The 18,815-nt window shown below is 49.1% G+C and overlaps 1 protein-coding gene across 1 annotated transcript in view; it reads left to right on the top strand.

Moving 5' to 3' along the window:
• The window catches only part of cyp17a1 (cytochrome P450, family 17, subfamily A, polypeptide 1), a 33,045-nt gene extending 17,100 nt beyond the window's left edge, over window positions 1-15,945 (top strand). Inside the window, exons 4-8 of the mRNA XM_073026783.1 lie at window positions 405-491; window positions 962-1,168; window positions 6,313-6,482; window positions 10,450-10,553; window positions 14,042-15,945. Coding sequence (XP_072882884.1) covers window positions 405-491; window positions 962-1,168; window positions 6,313-6,482; window positions 10,450-10,553; window positions 14,042-14,313 — 840 coding nt within the window. The 3' untranslated portion in view covers window positions 14,314-15,945. The remainder of the gene's footprint in view (window positions 1-404; window positions 492-961; window positions 1,169-6,312; window positions 6,483-10,449; window positions 10,554-14,041) is intronic.
• The last annotated feature ends 2,870 nt before the right edge of the window (window positions 15,946-18,815 follow it).

Raw genomic sequence — 18,815 nt, 5'->3', positions numbered from 1 at the left:
CCTGACCTGCTGAGTTCCTCCAGCATTTTGTGTGAGTTGCTCTGAATTTCCAGCATCTGCAGAATCTCTTGTATTCTAAACTTCCTTAGCCTCTTAATGCCTCTAAAGCAATGTAGGGATCTTTGTAGATTATGAATTTAGTGCTGGGTATGAGGCTTGGTCTTTGATCACTATTTTGCTCAGTCTGCCTGGTGGTGAACTTCATTACCAGTGTCTACATTTGCCAAGCACTGGTGATGAGAGGGATTCTTATTTACACTTCTCTCCGACTGTGGGCGCAGTTTAGCAGCTTTAGATAATTTGCAAGTAAATTCCATTGGGAATCTTCTGCACATTAAACCTCTGCTTGTAAAACCTACTATAATTCATGGTTAAAAACCCTCTCTCTGTTTCATTTATTACAGTATTTTCCCAGTGAGAATCTTCAGATCCTGAAACGATCCCTTGCAATTCGAGACAGTATCCTCACGAAGAAATTTGAAGAGCACAAGGTAGATGGATGTTAAGTGTGCACCCCCTGGTGTCCTCGTTTCAGCTGATAGATGTGTTATTTCCCTTGTTAAAGAAGAACTGTATTTGTCATGTGTCCATCAAAACAAACAGTGAAATGTGAAACGTGCCATTTGTATCATTGACCGACACAGTCCAAGGAAGTTTCTGGGGCAGTCACCACGCTTCCAGCACCAACACAGCATGCCCACAACTTACTAACGCTAACCCGTGCCACTTTGGAACATGGGAGGAAACCCATGGCACCACAGGGAGATCATACAAACTCCTTACAGACAGCGGCAGGAATTGAACAGAGTTACACTAACCACTATGCAAGCGTACCACCCCTAGTGTCTGTGAGCAGCCAAACCTGTCCTTGCGACTGTGAGTTTGCTTCTTGTTTCCTTCGGTAAAAACTGCTCTAGTGTGGGTGACCTTGCTCAGATCTCTCCTGCTTCCTCTTTCCCAGGCAAACTTTAAGAGCGACTCCATAAAGGACTTGACCGACGCTCTGCTGAAAGCTCAGGAGAATGCCAAGAACAACGCTCTGCTTCCTGGGCCACAGCTGACTGATGACCACTTGATGTCAACAATGGCAGACATATATGGAGCCGGAATGGAGACCACGAGCATCACCTTTGCTTGGGTCCTTTTTTACCTGCTTCAGTATCCTGAGGTAAAAGAAGGGATTTCACAGAACAGTCCATTTGGACCTGCTTGCCCAGGTCAGCCAATGTGCTGTTGTTAAAGTTAAGGTTGAGTTTATTGCAAGGTGCACCAGTACAGTATATGTGTGCAGAGGCGCGATGAAAAACATATTTACAGCAGCAACATATAAACAGGATTCACAAGAAAAACATAAATTAGCAACATGAATTATGGAAGAAAGGCCATGATTAGAACAAAAAAACCAAAGAATTGAAGTCCATTGTCATGCAAAATTGCCAGAGTGTTGCTATTCTGATGCAGTGACTAAAGGTGTGCTACTTGGTGGGGGGTGGGGTTGCAGGGGAGACATGGCGTTGGGTGGGATGAGGACTGGGTGTTGGGTGGGGCAGGGGACTGGATGTTGGGTGGGATGGGGACTGGGTGTTGGGTGGGATGGGGACAGTGTTAAGTGGAATGTGGACTGGGTGTTGGGTGGGATGGAGACTGGTTGTTGGGTGGGATGAGGACTGGGTGTTGGGTGGGATGGAGACTGGTTGTTGGGTGGGATGAGGACTGGGTGTTGGGCGGAATGGGGACTGGGTGTTGGGTGGGATGGGGACAGTGTTAAGTGGAATGTGGACTGGGTGTTGGGTGGGATGGAGACTGGTTGTTGGGTGGGATGAGGACTGGGTGTTGGGTGGGATGGGGACGGTGTTAAGTGGAATGTGGACTGGGTGTTGGGTGGGATGGAGACTGGTTGTTGGGTGGGATGAGGACTGGGTGTTGGGTGGGATGGGGACGGTGTTAAGTGGAATGTGGACTGGGTGTTGGGTGGGATGGAGACTGGTTGTTGGGTGGGATGAGGACTGGGTGTTGGGTGGGATGGGGACGGTTTTAAGTGGAATGTGGACTGGGTGTTGGGTGGGATGGAGACTGGTTGTTGGGTGGGATGAGGACTGGGTGTTGGGTGGGATGGGGACGGTGTTAAGTGGAATGTGGACTGGGTGTTGGGTAGGATGGAGACTGGTTGTTGGGTGGGATGAGGACTGGGTGTTGGGTGGGATGGGGACTGGATGTTGGGTGGGATGGGGACTGGGTATTGGGTGGGATGGGGACTGGGTGTTGGGTGAGATGGGGTCTGGGTGTTGGGTGGGATGAGAACTGGGTATTGGGTGGGATGAGGACTGTGTGTTCGGTGGGATGGGGTCTGGGTGTTGGGTGGGATGGGGACTGTGTGTTGGGTGGAATGAGGACTGGGTGTTGGGTGGGAAGGGGACTGAGTGGGATGAGGACTGGGTGTTGGGTGGGAAGGGGACTGAGTGGGATGAGGACTGGGTGTTGGGTGGGAAGGGGACTGGATGTTGGGCGGGAAGGGGACTGGATGTTGGGTGGAATGGGGACTGGGTGTTGGGCGGGAAGGGGACTGGATGTTGGGTGGGGTGGGGACTGGGTGTTGGGCGGAATGGGGACTGGGTGTTGGGTGTGAAGGGGTCTGGGTGTTGGGTGGGATGAGGACTGAACGTTGGTTGGGATGATGACTGGTCGTTGGGTGGGAAGGGGACTGGGTGTCGGGTGGGATGGGGACTGGGTGTCGGGTGGGATGGGGACAAGGTGGTGGATGGGATGGGGACTGGGTGTCGGGTGGGATGGGGACTGGGTGTCGGGTGAGATGGGGACGGTTTGGGGTCAGATGGGGACTGGGTGTCGGGTGGGATGGGGACTGGGTTTTGGGTCAGATGGGGATTGGGTGTCGGGTGGGATGGGGACGGTGTCGGGTGGGATAGGGACTCGGTGTCGGGTGGGATGGGGACTGGGTTTCGGGTGGGATGGGGACTGGGTTTCGGGTGGGATGGGGACTGGGTGTTGGGCGGAATGGGGACGGTGTCGGGTGGAATGAGGACTGGGTGTTGGGTGGGAAGGGGACTGGGTGGGATGAGGACTGGGTGTTGGGTGGGAAGGGGACTGGATGTTGGGCGGGAAGGGGACTAGATGTTGGGTGGGATGGGGACTGGGTGTTGGGCGGAATGGGGACTGGGTGTTGGGTGGGAAGGGGACTGGGTGGGATGAGGACTGGGTGTTGGGTGGGATGGGGTCTGGGTGTTGGGTGGGATGGGGACTGGGTGTTGGGTGGGATGAGGACTGGATGTTGGTTGGGATGGGGACTGGGTGTTGGGCGGAATGGGGACTCGGTGTCGGGTGGAATGAGGACTGGGTGTTGGGTGGGAAGGGGACTGGGTGGGATGAGGACTGGGTGTTGGGTGGGAAGGGGTCTGGGTGTTGGGTGGGATGGGGACTGGGTGTTGGGTGGGATGGGGACTGGGTGTTGGGTGGGATGAGGACTGGATGTTGGGTGGGATGGGGTCTGGGTGTTGGGTGGGATGGGGACTCGGTGTCGGGTGGAATGAGGACTGGGTGTTGGGTGGGAAGGGGACTGGGTGGGATGAGGACTGGATGTTGGGTGGAATGGGGACTGGATGTTGGGTGGGATGAGGACTGGATGTTGGGTGGGATGGGGACTGGGTGTTGGGCGGAATGGGACTGGGTGGGATGAGGACTGGGTGTTGGGTGGGAAGGGGACTGGGTGGGATGAGGACTGGGTGTTGGGTGGGAAGGGGACTGGATGTTGGGTGGAATGGGGACTGGGGGTCGGGTGGAATGAGGACTGGGTGTTGGGTGGGAAGGGGACTGGGTGGGATGAGGACTGGGTGTTGGGTGGGAAGGGGACTGGGTGTTGGGCGGGAAGGGGACTGGATGTTGAGCGGGAAGGGGACTGGATGTTGGGTGGGATGGGGACTGGGTGTTGGGCGGAATGGGGACTGGGTGTTGGGTGGGAAGGGGACTGGGTGGGATGAGGACTGGGTGTTGGGTGGGATGGGGTCTGAACGTTGGTTGGGATGATGACTGGTTGTTGGGTGGGATGGGGTCTGGGTGTTGGGTGGGATGAGGACTGAACGTTAGTTGGGATGATGACTGGTTGTTGGGTGGGATGGAGACTGGGTGTTGGGTGGGATGGGGTCTGGATGTTGGGTGGAATGGGGACTGGGTGTTGGGCGGGAAGGGGACTGGATGTTGGGTGGAATGGGGACTGGGTGTTGGGCGGGAAGGGGACTGGGTGTTGGGTGGAATGGGGACTGGGTGTTGGGTGGGATGGGGTCTGGATGTTGGGTGGAATGGGGACTGGGTGTTGGGCGGGAAGGGGACTGGGTGTTGGGTGGGATGGGGACTGGATGTTGGGTGGAATGGGGACTGTGTGTTGGGTGGGATAGGGTCTGGATGTTGGGTGGAATGGGGACTGGGTGTTGGGCGGGAAGGGGACTGGATGTTGGGTGGAATGGGGACTGGGTGTTGGGCGGGAAGGGGACTGGATGTTGGGTGGAACGAGGACTGGGTGTTGGGCGGGAAGGGGACTGGTTGTTGGGTGGGATGGGGTCTGGGTGTTGGGTGGGATGAGGACTGAACGTTGGTTGGGATGATGACTGGTTGTTGGGTGGGAAGGGGACTGGATGTTGGGCGGGAAGGGGACTGGATGTTGGGTGGAATGGGGACTGGGTGTTGAGCGGGAAGGGGACTGGATGTTGGGTGGGATGGGGACTGGGTGTTGGGCGGAATGGGGACTGGGTGTTGGGTGGGAAGGGGACTGGGTGGGATGATGACTGGTTGTTGGGTGGGATGGGGTCTGGGTGTTGGGTGGGAAGGGGACTGGGTGGGATGATGACTGGTTGTTGGGTGGGATGGGGTCTGGGTGTTGGGTGGGATGAGGACTGGTTGTTGGGTGGGATGGGGTCTGGGTGTTGGGTGGGATGAGGACTGAACGTTCGTTGGGATGATGACTGGTTGTTGGTTGGGATGATGACTGGTTGTTGGGTGGGATGATGACTGGTTGTTGGGTGGGATGATGACTGGGTGTCGGGTGGGATGGGGACTGGGTGTTGGGTGGGAAGGGGACTGGGTGGAATGGGGACTGGGTGTTGGGTGGGAAGGGGACTGGGTGGAATGGGGACTGGGTGTTGGGTGGGATGAGGACTGAACGTTGGTTGGGATGATGACTGGTTGTTGGGTGGGATGGAGACTGGGTGTTGGGCGGGAAGGGGACTGGATGTTGGGTGGGATGGAGACTGGATGTTGGGTGGAATGGGGACTGGGTGTTGGGTGGGATGAGGACTGAACGTTGGTTGGGATGATGACTGGTTGTTGGGTGGGATGGGGTCTAGGTGTTGGGTGGGAAGGGGACTGGGTGTTGGGTGGGATGAGAACTGGGTGTTGGGTGGGAAGGGGACTGGGTGGGATGAGGACTGGGTGTTGGGTGGGAAGGGGACTGGGTGTTGGGTGGGATGAGGACTGAACGTTGGTTGGGATGAGGACTGAACGTTGGTTGGGATGATGACTGGTTGTTGGGTGGGATGGAGACTGGGTGTTGGGTGGGATGAGGACTGAACGTTGGTTGGGATGATGACTGGTTGTCGGGTGGGATGGGAATGGGTGTTGGGCGGAATGGGGACTGGGTGTTGGGTGGGAAGGGTACTGGGTGGGATGAGGACTGGGTGTTGGGTGGGATGGGGTCTGGGTGTTGGGTGGGATGAGGACTGAACGTTGGTTGTGATGATGACTGGTTGTTGGGTGGGATGGAGACTGGGTGTCGGGTGGGATGGGGTCTAGGTGTTGGGTGGTTTGGAGACTGGGTGTTGGGTGGTACATAGGCCACTCACACACAAACACATTAATATACTGACATAGGCTCATTTGCACAGCTTCATACACGCCAACACACACAAATTCATTTACACATATAAACTCATATAAACACACACGTGACACATCTCAGAGTTAGAATATTGAACACAAACCAGTACAGTACCGAAACAGGCCCTTCGGCCCACAATGTTGGACTGAACTAATTAAGCTCATGACACCTAATCAGCTTCCCTGTGCACATGCTCTGTATCTCTCCTTTCTCTACACATCCACGTGCTTATCTAAGAGTCCTTGAACACTTCAATTGGACTGCCTCCACCAGCACCCTCCGCAGTTCATCCCAGACCCCCGTAGCCTCATAGCACTAGCAAAAAACACTTCTCTAATAAACTCCAGCAGACAAAATGTTAAAGTTGCCTGGAAGATTTCAATATCATATATAATTAGTTGAATAATTTGACCCTTTTCCCCCCATTGCAGATACAAACTAAAATACAAGAGGAAATCGACGATAATATTGGGTTTGAGAGAGCTCCTAAAAGTAGTGATAGAAAAAACCTGCATTTTCTCAATGCGACCATCAGTGAAACCCTGAGGATCCAACCTGTGTCACCTCTCCTCATCCCTCACGTGGCTTTAGTGGACACCAGGTAAACACAGTTGGGTGCTTTTAGCTGTCCATTGTGAACATGCGAACAGGAATGTGGCCTGGCCATTCAACTTTTCTAGTCTGCCCCTTCCATTCCGTCAGGAGCTGAATTCAATCTCCATTTTATTCCCTGTCAATAATATTCTTGGTGCACAAAGGTCTGCATTGACTGGTATTAGTTTATTAATGTCACATGCCAAGACACAGTGAAAACTTGTCTTGGTGATGAGAGGGTGTGCAGGACTGAGATATACAAAGAAATACAAAGAAGGTTCACCAGATTGATTCCTGGGATGGCAGGACTTTCATATGAAGAAAGACTGGATCGACTGGGCTTATACTCACTGGAATTTAGAAGATTGAGGGGGGATCTTATTGAAACGTATAAAATTCTATAGGGATTGGACAGGCTAGATGCAGGAAGATTGTTTCCGATGTTGGGGAAGTCCAGAACGAGGGGTCACAGTTTAAGGATAAAGGGGAAGCCTTTTAGGACTGAGATGAGGATAAACTTCTTCACACAGAGAGTGGTGAATCTGTGGAATTCTCTGCCACAGGAAACAGTTGAGGCAGGTTCATTGGCTATATTTAAGAGGAAGTTAGATATGGCCCTTGTGGCTAAAGGGATCAGGGGGTATGGAGAGAAAGCAGGTACAGGGTTCTGAGTTGGATGATCAGCCATGATCATACTGAATGGCGGTGCAGGCTCGAAGGGCCGAATGGCCTACTCCTGCACCTATTTTCTATGATTCTATGTCAGCTAGTTGAGTGGTGTTGCAGTAAGAACCTTGGACTCATCAGCAATAAAAACCAGAGCTGATTGTGGACTTCAGAGAGGGTAAGGCAAGGGAACACACACCAGTCCTCACAGAGGGATCAGAAGTGGAAAGAGTGGGTGTCAATATCTCTGAGGAGCTAATCTGGTTCCAACATATTGCTGCAGCTAGAAAGAAGGTGAGACAGTGGCTGTATTTCATTAGGAGTTTGAGGAGATTTTGTATTTTACCAAAAACACTTGCAAATTTCTGGAGATCTACTGTGGAGAGGCTGCATCACCGTCTGGTATGGGAGGAAGGGTGGTACTATACAGGACTGAAGGAAGCTGCAGAGAGTTGTAAACTTAGTCAGCTCCATCATGGGCACTAACCTCTGTAGTATCCAGGTCATATTCGGGCAGCCACGCTTCAGAAAGGCGGTGCCCTGTATTAAGGACCCCATCACCTTCTTCTCGCTGTTACCATCAGGAAGGAGACACAGGAGCCTGAAGGCACAGACTCAGCGATTCAGGAACAGCTTCTTCCCCTCTGCAACACACACAAAATGCTGGTGGAACACAGCAGGCCAGGCAGCATCTATAGGGAGAAGCACTGTCGACGTTTCGGGCCGAGACCCTTCGTCAGGACTAACTGAAAGGAGATATACTAAGAGATCTGAAAGTAGTGGGGGGAGGGGGAATGCGAAATGATAGGAGAAGACCGGAGGGGGTGGGATGAAGCTCCAATGGGATCCCACTACCAAGCACATCTTTCCCTCCCCACCCCCTTTCTGCTTTCCGCATGGATCACTCCCTACGTGACTCCCTTGTCCACTCGTCCGTCCCCCCCCCCCATCCCTTCTCACCCATCTCCCTCCTGCACTTTTCCTTGTGAACAGAACAAGTGCTACACCTGCCCTTACACTTCCTCCCTCACCACCATTCAGGGCCCCAGACAGTCCTTCCAGGTGAGGCGACACTTCACCTGTGAGTCGGCTGGTATAGTATACTGTATCCGGTTCTCCCGGTGTGGCCTTTTATATATTGGTGAGACCCGACGCAGACTGGGAGACCATTTCGCTGAACACCTACACTTGGTCCACCAGAGAAAGCAGGATCTCCCAGTGGCCACACATTTTAATTCCACGTCCCATTCCCGTTCTGAGATGTCAGTCCATGGCCTCCTCTACTGTCAAAATGAATCCAAAATCAGGTTGGAGGAACAACACCTTATATACCGGCTGGGTAGCCTCTAACCTAATGGCATGAACATTGATTTCTCTAACTTCCATTAATGCCCCTCCTCCCCTTCTTACCCTATCCCTGACATATTTAGTTGTATTTTTTTCTCTCTCTCTGCCCATCACCCTGCCTGTTCTCCATCTCCCTCTGGTACTCCCCCCCCCCCCTTTCTTTCTCACGAGGCCTCCCGTCCCATGATTCTTTCCCTTCTCCAGCTCTGTATCCCCTTTACCAATCACCTTTCCGGCTCTCAGCTTCATCCCACCCCCTCCAGTCTTCTCCTATCATTTCGCATTTCCCCCTCCCCACCACTACTTTCAAATCTCTTAATATCTCTCCTTTCAGTTAGTCCTGATGAAGGGTCTCGGCCCGAAATGTCGACAGTGCTTCTCCTCATAGATGCTGCCTGGCCTGCTGTGTTCCACCAGCATTTTGTGTGTGTTGTTTGAATTTCCAGCATCTGCAGATTTCCTCGTGTTTGCTCTTCCCCTCTGCTGTATGATTTCTGAATAGACATTGAATCCATGCACACTACCTCACTACTTTTAATTCCCTTTTTTCATCATTATTTATTTAACTATTTAATATACTTACTGTAATTCACATTTTTCTTTTTTCTCTATTAGTATGTATTGCATTGTACTGCTGCCACAAAGTTAACAAATTTTACGATGTATGCCTGAGATATTAAATCTGATTTTGATTCTGCAGATCAAATTATTACATAGAATTAAAGTAGAATAAGGTTAACAGGAGTCAGAAGACCTGTGTTGAATGTGGGTCTTCAGGCTCCTGTACCTCCTCCCTGATGGTGGTAATGTGAAGAGGGCATGTCCCAGATGATGAGAGTCTTTTTTAATGGTTGCTGTCTTCTTAGATATCTATGGAATTATTCAGTGAAGAGCAAGTGAGTTCTCCTTAGTTTTCTGATCAAAGTTTATTCCTTCGCCAAAGTCACCAAACAAATGAGTTATCTGTGTTACGTATCCCGTAACTGGGTGTCTAACCAGCAGAGAAAGAAGAATCCGTCGGAGTCTGGTGGTACCAAACTAAAGGTGTTTATTAGTAAACTACACAATACAATATCAAAAATGCAAATATACATACAAAACAAGTTAGCAGTAATAAACATAAAAGTGTAGGAATAATAATAATCAATAATAAACAAGCTCTATCGATGTCTAGGGGTAAATGAATTGTCATAGGAAAGTATAGAGTTCAGTTCATAAATGCTGAGGTGGTTATGGTTGTGTTGAAATCGTTGGAGAGAGAGAGAGCGAGAGAGATGTAATAGCAACTGCTGCGGCAGGCAAACTTTTTGTTGCTTTCTTAATCCGTCGTGTCGTTGTGGCCATTCAGTTATGACCCCTCTGGTCTTCAGCTAGACCGTTCTTCTGTGGTGGACTCGTCACTCTGGCATGAGTGGACACACACACACAAGTGGGCTTTATCTCCCTCTCTCAATAGCAGCATAGCAACAGCAATAGTTCTTAGTTCTCGGGGGGGGGGGGGAAATGGTTAACTCTGCACCCCATTGTCCATCAGGTCTGTCCATCACTCATAACATCTGATTATTTATTTAACTGATATTTTTGGGAGCTTTTAGTGGACTAATTGGCTGTCAAACTCCTACCTTACAACGGTGCTCTCTCTTCAAAGCTACTACTGGCTTCTGCCCTCTTTATTTCCAGTCCCAATGAAGGGTCTCGGCCTGAAACATTGACCGTTTGTTCCTCTCCGTAGATGCTCCCTGACCTGCTGAGCTCCTCCAGCTATTTGCTTGTGTTGCTCCGGATTCTCAGCATCTGCAGAACCTCATGTGTCTTTAACATTACTTCATTGTCTGCAAGGTGCACTGGGCATGAGGGGTGCTAAAGAGGACTTTGTCAATCCACACAGGGGAGACCTACTCCATAAAATGTTTGCATTCCACTGCAATTGTAAATATTGATTCCGATGTATGTGTCGACAGCATCGGTGGCTACACAATCCCCAAAGGCACTCAGGTGACCATCAACCTCTGGGCTATTCACCACGACGAGAAGGAGTGGAAGAATCCAGACATCTTTGATCCAAGTAAGTGTTGCGTGGCCAGCCTTCTGACCTCAACACCCAGCGGATAGTCTTGTATTATCACCGCTGCTTTTTACTTTGCCTCGACACCTCTTCTCGACCCACATTTATTCTTCTATCTATCTGATTTATTGGCTTATTCTTGTCACACTCGGAGTATTATGGGCAGTTTCTGGACGGCATGTAACAGGAAGGATGTGGTAGCGATCGCAAGAGTGCAGAAGCAATTCGTGAGGACGTTGCCTGAAAAGGAGGTGGGTGGACAGTCCGAGTTTGTTCTCACTGAGGAGAGACCTTATAGAGGGGGGGTAAATCATAAGGGGCATTGATAGCGCTGAAAGGCACAGTCTTTTTGCCTCTAGAATAGGGAGATCTTTAGTAGGGGGCATGGGTTTAAAGATGAGGAGAAATTTAAAGGAGATATGAGGGGTGAGCTTTCTACACAGGTGGTAGTGAGTATCTGGAATGTGCTGCTGAAGGCAATTGTAGAGATAGGCATGATGTTTAAAAGACATTTGGACACGTACATGGATAAGGGAGGGTGTAAAAGGAAATGGGCTTAATGCCTGCAAATGGATTTAGCACGGTTGGCATGGACGGTTTGGAGCCAAAGGGCCTGTCCCGGTACTGAGTGAGTCATGACTCTCAATTCATGAACATATATTTGTCAACTCTCGGACAAGGAGACCAAAACTACACAGAACATTCCAGCAGATGTTCCACTAAAATCTTGTGGAACGTCAACGAGGGATTTCCTCACACAACTATCTAACTTCAGTACTGTTTTGATTTGATCATATATTCTGTGTCTCAGCACTCTGTCTGATTTACGAGCTGTTCGGCCCTCTCACACCAACCGCGACGCTGTGAGAGCTCTGAGTGAACCATTCAGTAACGCACACTGACCAGTCAGGGTTTCTGCTACCCACCTCCCTCACCCCATCTCCCCCACTCCCCGTCCACCACATGAGCCCTCTCTCATCCCACAGCTCCTACCTCACCAATTTCAACAGCAAAAACAAATGGCCTTAATTCTGGCACTAAAACATCATGTTGTCACTGCTTCAGTGGCTCTGAACACTGACACTTGTTCCGCACCCCTCATTCTATTTACTCGTACACAAGGACAACAGCCTGGACCCGTCACCAAACCTTTCTAAATTTTTTATACAGATGTTAACTATTTGGATACAGATACTGACTAAAAAGTAACCCGGTGTGTTCAATCTCCTAATTTGCATAATTAATCACCGATCACACTATGGTAAAACAGGTATTAATAACCAATAGAACCTGTGTCCAATAATTGTGCAGAATTTGTAAAGTAACTTTCCAAAAGAATCCTTTGTTTGTGTCTTTATTTTGTCTTCATATGTCAATGGCTCCAGTCCCGTATTTCGCCTGTGTTGACTGCTCACTGTCTGTAAATTATCTTAACCCTCGCCTTGCCACAACTTCCACAATCACCCAGAACAAGAATGAGGACAGCTGAAAACAGGCAGTGGTCATCCTGTAGACTTATTCAGCTTGGAACCAGGCTCTTCAGCCCGACTCATCCATGCTGACCAAACCAAACCAAACCAAACCAGTCATACTTGCCATATCCCTCCCTATCCACTGAGATCCCTCTCGATCCTCCCATCCATATCTCTCAAGACCCTACTATCCATATTTCTCTAGATCTATCTGTACATACCCCTCTAGACATCCCTATCCATATCCTTCTAAATTCTCTCTTTCCATATCCCTCTAATCACCTCCCTACCCACATTCCTCGAGACCATCCCTATCCATATCCCTCTAGACCCTTCCCTTCCATATACCTCTAGATCCTCCCCATCAATATCCCTTTCGACCCTCCTGTCCATATCTCTCAAGACCCTCCCTATCAATATCCTTCTAACCACTTCCCATCCATATCCTTCTAGACCCTCCCCATCAATATCCCTCGAGACCCTCCCATATCCCTCTAAATCCTCTCTATCCATATCCCTCTAACCACCTCCCATCCATATCCCTCTAGATCCTCCCTATCTATATCCCTCTAGGTCCTCCTCATGAATATCCCTTGAGATCCCTCCTATTCAAATCCCTCTCAATCCTCCTGTCCATATCCCTTAAGACTCTCCCTATCCATATCCGGACCCCTTCTATCTATATAAGTATCCAAGTGCCTTTGGAATGTTGTTGTTAAAATCTTTCCAGTGACTTTCAGAATCGATTCATGAATGTTTCTCCAGTCATACACAAAATATCAGCCAAGATGGAACAGCTTCTTGGTAACACTTGCACAAGCTCATTTATAACCATCTGCATACCAGCAAGCTTAGCACCCATCCCTTGGAGACTTTGTATGTTTAGTACCAGGTACAGGAGTAGCTTTAAGAGGAGAGCAGGAGAGTTTAAAGGAGATTTTGTTTAACACTGAGAGCAGTTGGCGCCTGGGATGTGCGGACAGAGGTGGTGGTGTAGGCAGTTACAATGGTGGTGTTTGAGGCAATTAGACAGGCGTGTGAATACAAAGGGAATGGAGAGGTACGAATACTATGTGATTAAGTTAATTTTACATCATGGCTAGCACAGACATTGTGGGCCGATGGGCCTCATCCTGTGATGTATAGAATACAAGGAACTACACCTCATAATCTGTCTTTATAGACTCCAACCTAATGCATGAACATTGATTTCTCTAACATGGTCATTTCTTCTCCCTCCCCCTTCTCTCCTTTCCCATTTCCTATTCTTGTTCCCTTTTTACCCCTTCTCTTTTCTTTTCCTTACCTATCATCTCCCCAAGTCCCCTCCTCCTTCCCTTTCTCCCATGGTCCACTTTCCTCTCCTTTCAGATTCCTTCTTCTTCAGACCTTTACCTCTTCCACCTATCACCTCCCAGCTTCTAACTTCATCTCCCCTCACCTATCACCTCCCAGCTTCTAACTTCATCTCCCCTCACCTATCACCTCCCAGCTTCTAACTTCATCTCCCCTCACCTATCACCTCCCAGCTTCTTACCTCATCCACCCTCACCTATCACCTCCCAGCTTCTTACCTCATCCACCCTCACCCAGCTTGTACTCCTCCTCACTCCCTCTGCCTTCTTATCCTGGCTTGTGACCCCTTCCTTTAGGTCCCGATGAACGGTCTCAGCCCAAAATATCGACTGTTTATTCCTCTCCATAGATACTGTCTGACCTGCTGAGTTCCTCTAGCATTTTGCGTGTGTTCCCGTATGGTTCTGTATTGTTTGAGTCCAAGTTTTGAAGAGCTTAAAAAAAATTGATGGACTCCTATCACATCCCAAGTCTAAACCTGAGAGACTCTTTAAGTCTCTGAATTAGCAGGTGATGTATAAAAGAACACAGAGCTGGAGGAACTCTATAGGTCAGGTAGCATGCGTGTGTATGCGTGTGTGCTGCGTGTTGCTTTGGATTTCCAGCATCTGCAGACTTTCTTGGGTTTATGTATAAAACAACACTCTTTACTCATTCCAGCCCGCTTTCTGAACAAAGAGGGCAAGCATATCCACTCTCCTTCGCCGAGTTTCATGCCTTTCAGTGCCGGCCCCAGGGCTTGTGTTGGAGAGGTCCTCACCAAGATGCTGCTTTTCCTCTTCTTTGCGACCTTCCTTCAGCGCTTCTCTGTCGAATTCCCCCCCGGGCAGCGGCTGGCTGACCTGGAAAGAAAATTCACCATTGTCCAGCAGCCAAAAGATTTTAAACTTCAGCTCAAGACCAGGAGGGAGTGGAACAGTCGCACGCTGTGAGGATAACAGCAGTACGCCACACTGACCAGTGACATCACTTACTGTGAAGGAGTGATGAAAGTTATTGTAAACCACTGGCCCCTCTGCTGAATGTAACCATTTACGCTTTGTATAAGTTTAAAGTGACTTCACAACTCTTGTCATGTATGAGCCACTGGAAGGCAGTACCGAGATTCCTTTAACAGTTTTAGGTAGGGGTTCTGTTAACACTACACAGCAGCAGTGACACAGTCCAATCTGTAAGGAGTTTGTTCTTTCTCCCTGTGCAAACCCAGGCACTCCGGTTTCCAAGGACACACGGGTTAGTAGGTTAATTGGTTGGTGTGGGCTTGTTGGATTAAGATGAGCTTTGTCACATGTTCATTGAGACACTGAAGAAAAGTGAAGTGCGTGTTCTGTGTGGGGGCAGCTGGCTTCTGCTCCCAACGTAGCACACTCACGACTCACTAACCCTAACCATACGGCTTCGGAATGTGGGAGGAAACCCCCCTGGTCAAGGGTAGAACATAAAAACTCCTTACAGGCAGCAGCAGGAATCAAAGGCGCCACAAAGTGACGGCACTAACTGCTACACTAGGCGCCACCAGGTGCCGTATCTCTCACTATGATGTTACCTGCGTCCTTGTGTGAGGAGGTTTTTACATGGATTGGTGAGGCCTTGACTGGACAAACGGTCTACCCTGTAGGGCGACGTTCAGCGCAACGCTATTACAGCCCGGGGCATCCCAGGGTTTGGAGTTCAATTCCAGTGCCGGGTAGGTTAATTGGTCATTATACACTGTCCCATGAGGAGGTTAGGGCTAATCGGGGTTGTGGGTTTGCTGGGGTGGTGGGCCTGCTCCACACTGTATTGCTAAAATAAAAATACAAAGATCCAGCTCCTCAACAGGGTTATTCTACCATGCATCCAGGTCAGATCTCCATTCCCCCCATCACCAGGCAATCTCAACTCGAGAGTTACATTGCTCAGACCCTCTCACGTGAAGAGAGATTTACCAGCTGCTGGTTTTTAACAAGTGCTGCGGCACCTACATACTTGAATAGATCCATCACAAGTTCAACGGTCATTCAACCACACATGAACAGAGCCAAACAAAACAGTGTTACTCTGGGACCAAGGAGCAAAAACACAGCACTGGCAGTCACACACAGCACAAAGCACGTACAAGAGACCAGTAAAGATAGCACCAGTCCCCGTTTAATGGAAAAGCTGGGTGATCTGTTTTCCCGTTATTCAGAAATCCCGAGGGCTCAGAAACTGGTTCACCAGGTTTTGTTTTAACATAAGATCATAAGACATAGGAACAGAATTAGGCCATTCAGCCCATCAAGTCTGCTCCACCAATCAGAATCAGGTTTAATGTCACTGGCCTATGTCCATATAACCATATAACAATTACAGCATGGAAACAGGCCATCTCGGCCCTTCTAGTCACTCACCTAGTGTTCAATCCACTGATTCTTCCAGTGTGCTCTTTTTGTTCTGGGTGCCAGCACCTGCAGCCTTATTTTCAAAGTTATCTTGTAGTTATTTGCTACTAATGAATGCTTTCAAGGATCTAGCTGCCTAGTAACCCTAATTTTAAACCATTGTCCAAACAGTGTTATATATTTTGCATGAAATATTTTATATCAATATATATTCATGATTGCTACCTAATTTTCATATTTTACTATTCAATAAAGTTGTAGTTAATGGCGATTTTTGAGACCACCTTCCTCTGGATTTTCTCTGTAAATTTCTCCTAGTTGTTGATGAATGATAGAATTTTTAAAAAGTGGAACCAGTGATGTGCGATATTGGTTAGATTCTCCTCAAAACGTTGTTGAGTAGGAATTTACATTTCAAAATTATATGAGGTTTTGAGCATCAAGGGTCTGTCTGTTCCCACAGGTTGGGGAATTGATGACTCGAGAGAACTTTGCAGAAGAAACAAGGAGAGTTGTGAGTTAGCAAACACCAGGAAATCTGCAGATGCTGGAAATTCAGACAACACACACAAAATGCTGGTGGAACACAGCAGGCCAGGCAGCATCTATAAGGAGAAGCACTGTTGACGTTTTGGGCTGAGACCCTTCGTCTCCGTTAATCCTGACGAATGGTCTCGGCCCGAAACGTCGACAGTGCTTCTCCTTATAGATGCTGCCTGGCCTGCTGTGTTCCACCAGCATTTTGTGAGATATTTCTGTTATCAAATTCCCAAGACCTGGAAGCAGAGTTAAAAAAGCACAGAGGAGGCAAATTCAATGGCAACCGTTACGCCAATTGTGGACTGAGAAAGGACGTGCTGACATTGAAGAGAGTCTAGAGGAGGCTCATGAGAATGATTCCAAGAATGAAAGGGTTAACATATAAGGAGAGTCTGGACCTGTACTCACTGGAGTTTAGAAGAATGAGATCACATTGAAAACTACTGAATCTTGAAAGGCTTAGATAGAACGGACATAGATAGGATGTTTCCTATAGTGGTGGTGGTGGGTGGGGGTCTAGAACCAAAGGGATCAGTATGAATAGAAGGATGTCCATTTAGAACAGAGATGAGAAGGAATTTCTTTAGCCAGAGGGTGGTGAATCTGTGGAATTCATTACCACAGATGACTGTGGAGGCAAAGTTAATGGGTATAGTTAAGTACAGGTTAGAGGTTCTTGATTAGACAGGGTGTCAAAGGTTATGGGAAGAAGTGGGAGATTGGGGCTGAGAGGGTAATAAATCAGCCACGATGGAATGGCGGAGCAGACTCGATGGACTGAATGGCCTACTTCTGCTCCAGTTGTCTAATAAATACTTGAAGTCACAGAATTCCAGGATTACTTGTGATATCCAGAAAAATGCTCTGTAATTTCATAGAAGCAACCTAGGCATGGAAGCTGGATGGTCTCCATTACTGGTGAGGTGACTCAAGGGATCATAACGTTGCTGGGGCCCAGACTTGCCTCTACCCCATCCACTGGGCCATTTCCACTTCAGTATAAGGTCATAAGACAAAGGAGCAGAATTGGACCATTTGGCCCATTGAGTCTACTCTTCCATTCAATCGCTCCTGGCTTCTCCCCGTAACCTTTGACACCTTTAACAATGGAGAGTCTATTAACCTTCGTTTTAAATACGTCTACCCAATGACTTGACCGCCACAATCATATTGCTGCTGAACACGTGTGAAGTGACAGTCTGGCGTACTGACCTCGACCGTGCCCAGGCACAGCGACAACTCGCTGATACCTCCTCTTATTTACCCCTCGATCATGACCCCACTGAGGAGCACCAGGCCATTGTCTCCCACACCATCACCAGCCTTATCAGCTCTGGGGATCTCCTACCCACTGCCACCAACCTCATAGTTCCCACACCTCGCACTTCCTGTTTCTACCTTCTACCCAAGATCCACAAACCTGCCTGTCCAGGTAGACCCATTGTCTCAGCTTGCTCCTGCCCACCGAACTCATTTCTGCATACCTCGACACTATTTTATACACCCCCCCCCCCCCCGTTCAATCCCTTCCCATGTATCTTCATGCCACTTCTCATGCTTTGAATTTTTTCAATGATTTTAAGTTCCCTGGCCCCCACCACTTTATTTTCACCATAGATGTCCGGTCCCTATATACCTCCATCCCCCACCAGGAAGGTCTCTAAGCTCTCCGCTTCTTTTTGGATTCCAGACCTAACCAATTCCCCTCTACCACCACTCTCCTCCGTCTAGTGGAATTAGTTCTTACTCTTAATAATTTCTCCTTTGGCTCCTCCCACTTCCTCCAAACCAAAGTGTAGCCATGGGCACCCATATAGGTCCCAGCTATGTCTGCCTTTTGTTGGCTTTGTGGAACAGTCCATGTATCTGTCCCCCATTTTTCCCTCGCTACATCGACGACTGCATTGGTGCTGCCTCCTGCACGCATGCTGAGCTCGTTGACTTCATTAACTTTGCCTCCAACTTTCACCCTGCCCTCAAATTTACCTGGTCCATTTCCGACACCTCCCTCCCCGTTCTTGATCTTTCTGTCTCCATCTCTGGAGATGGCTTATCTACTGATATCTACTATAAGCCTACAGACTCTCACAGCTACCTGGACTATTCCTCTTCCCACCCTGTCTCTTGCAAAAATGCTATCCCCTTCTCACAATTCCTCCGTCTCCACCGCATCTGCTCTCAGGATGAGGCTTTTCATTCCAGGACGAAGGAGATGTCTTCCTTTTTTAAACAAAGGGGCTTCCCTTCTTCCACCATCAACTCTACTCTCAAACACATCTCTCCCATTTTGCGCACATCTGCTCTCACCCTATCCTCTCGTCACCCCACACAGTATAGGGTTCCCCTTATCCTCACCTATCACCCCACCAGCCTCCGAGTCCAATATATAATTCTCCGTAACTTCTGCCACCTCCAACAGGATCCCACCACCAAACACACTTTTCCCTCTCCCCCCCCCCTTTTTGCTTTCCGCAAGGATCGCTCCCTATACGACTCCCTTGTCCATTCGTTCCCCCCCCCCCCCCCATCCC

This window comes from Hemitrygon akajei, chromosome 23 (assembly GCF_048418815.1).
Source record: "Hemitrygon akajei chromosome 23, sHemAka1.3, whole genome shotgun sequence".
Classification (NCBI taxonomy): domain Eukaryota; kingdom Metazoa; phylum Chordata; class Chondrichthyes; order Myliobatiformes; family Dasyatidae; genus Hemitrygon; species Hemitrygon akajei.
Note: the sequence above shows the minus strand (reverse complement) of the source record. Positions and strands in the feature narration are given on the sequence as shown.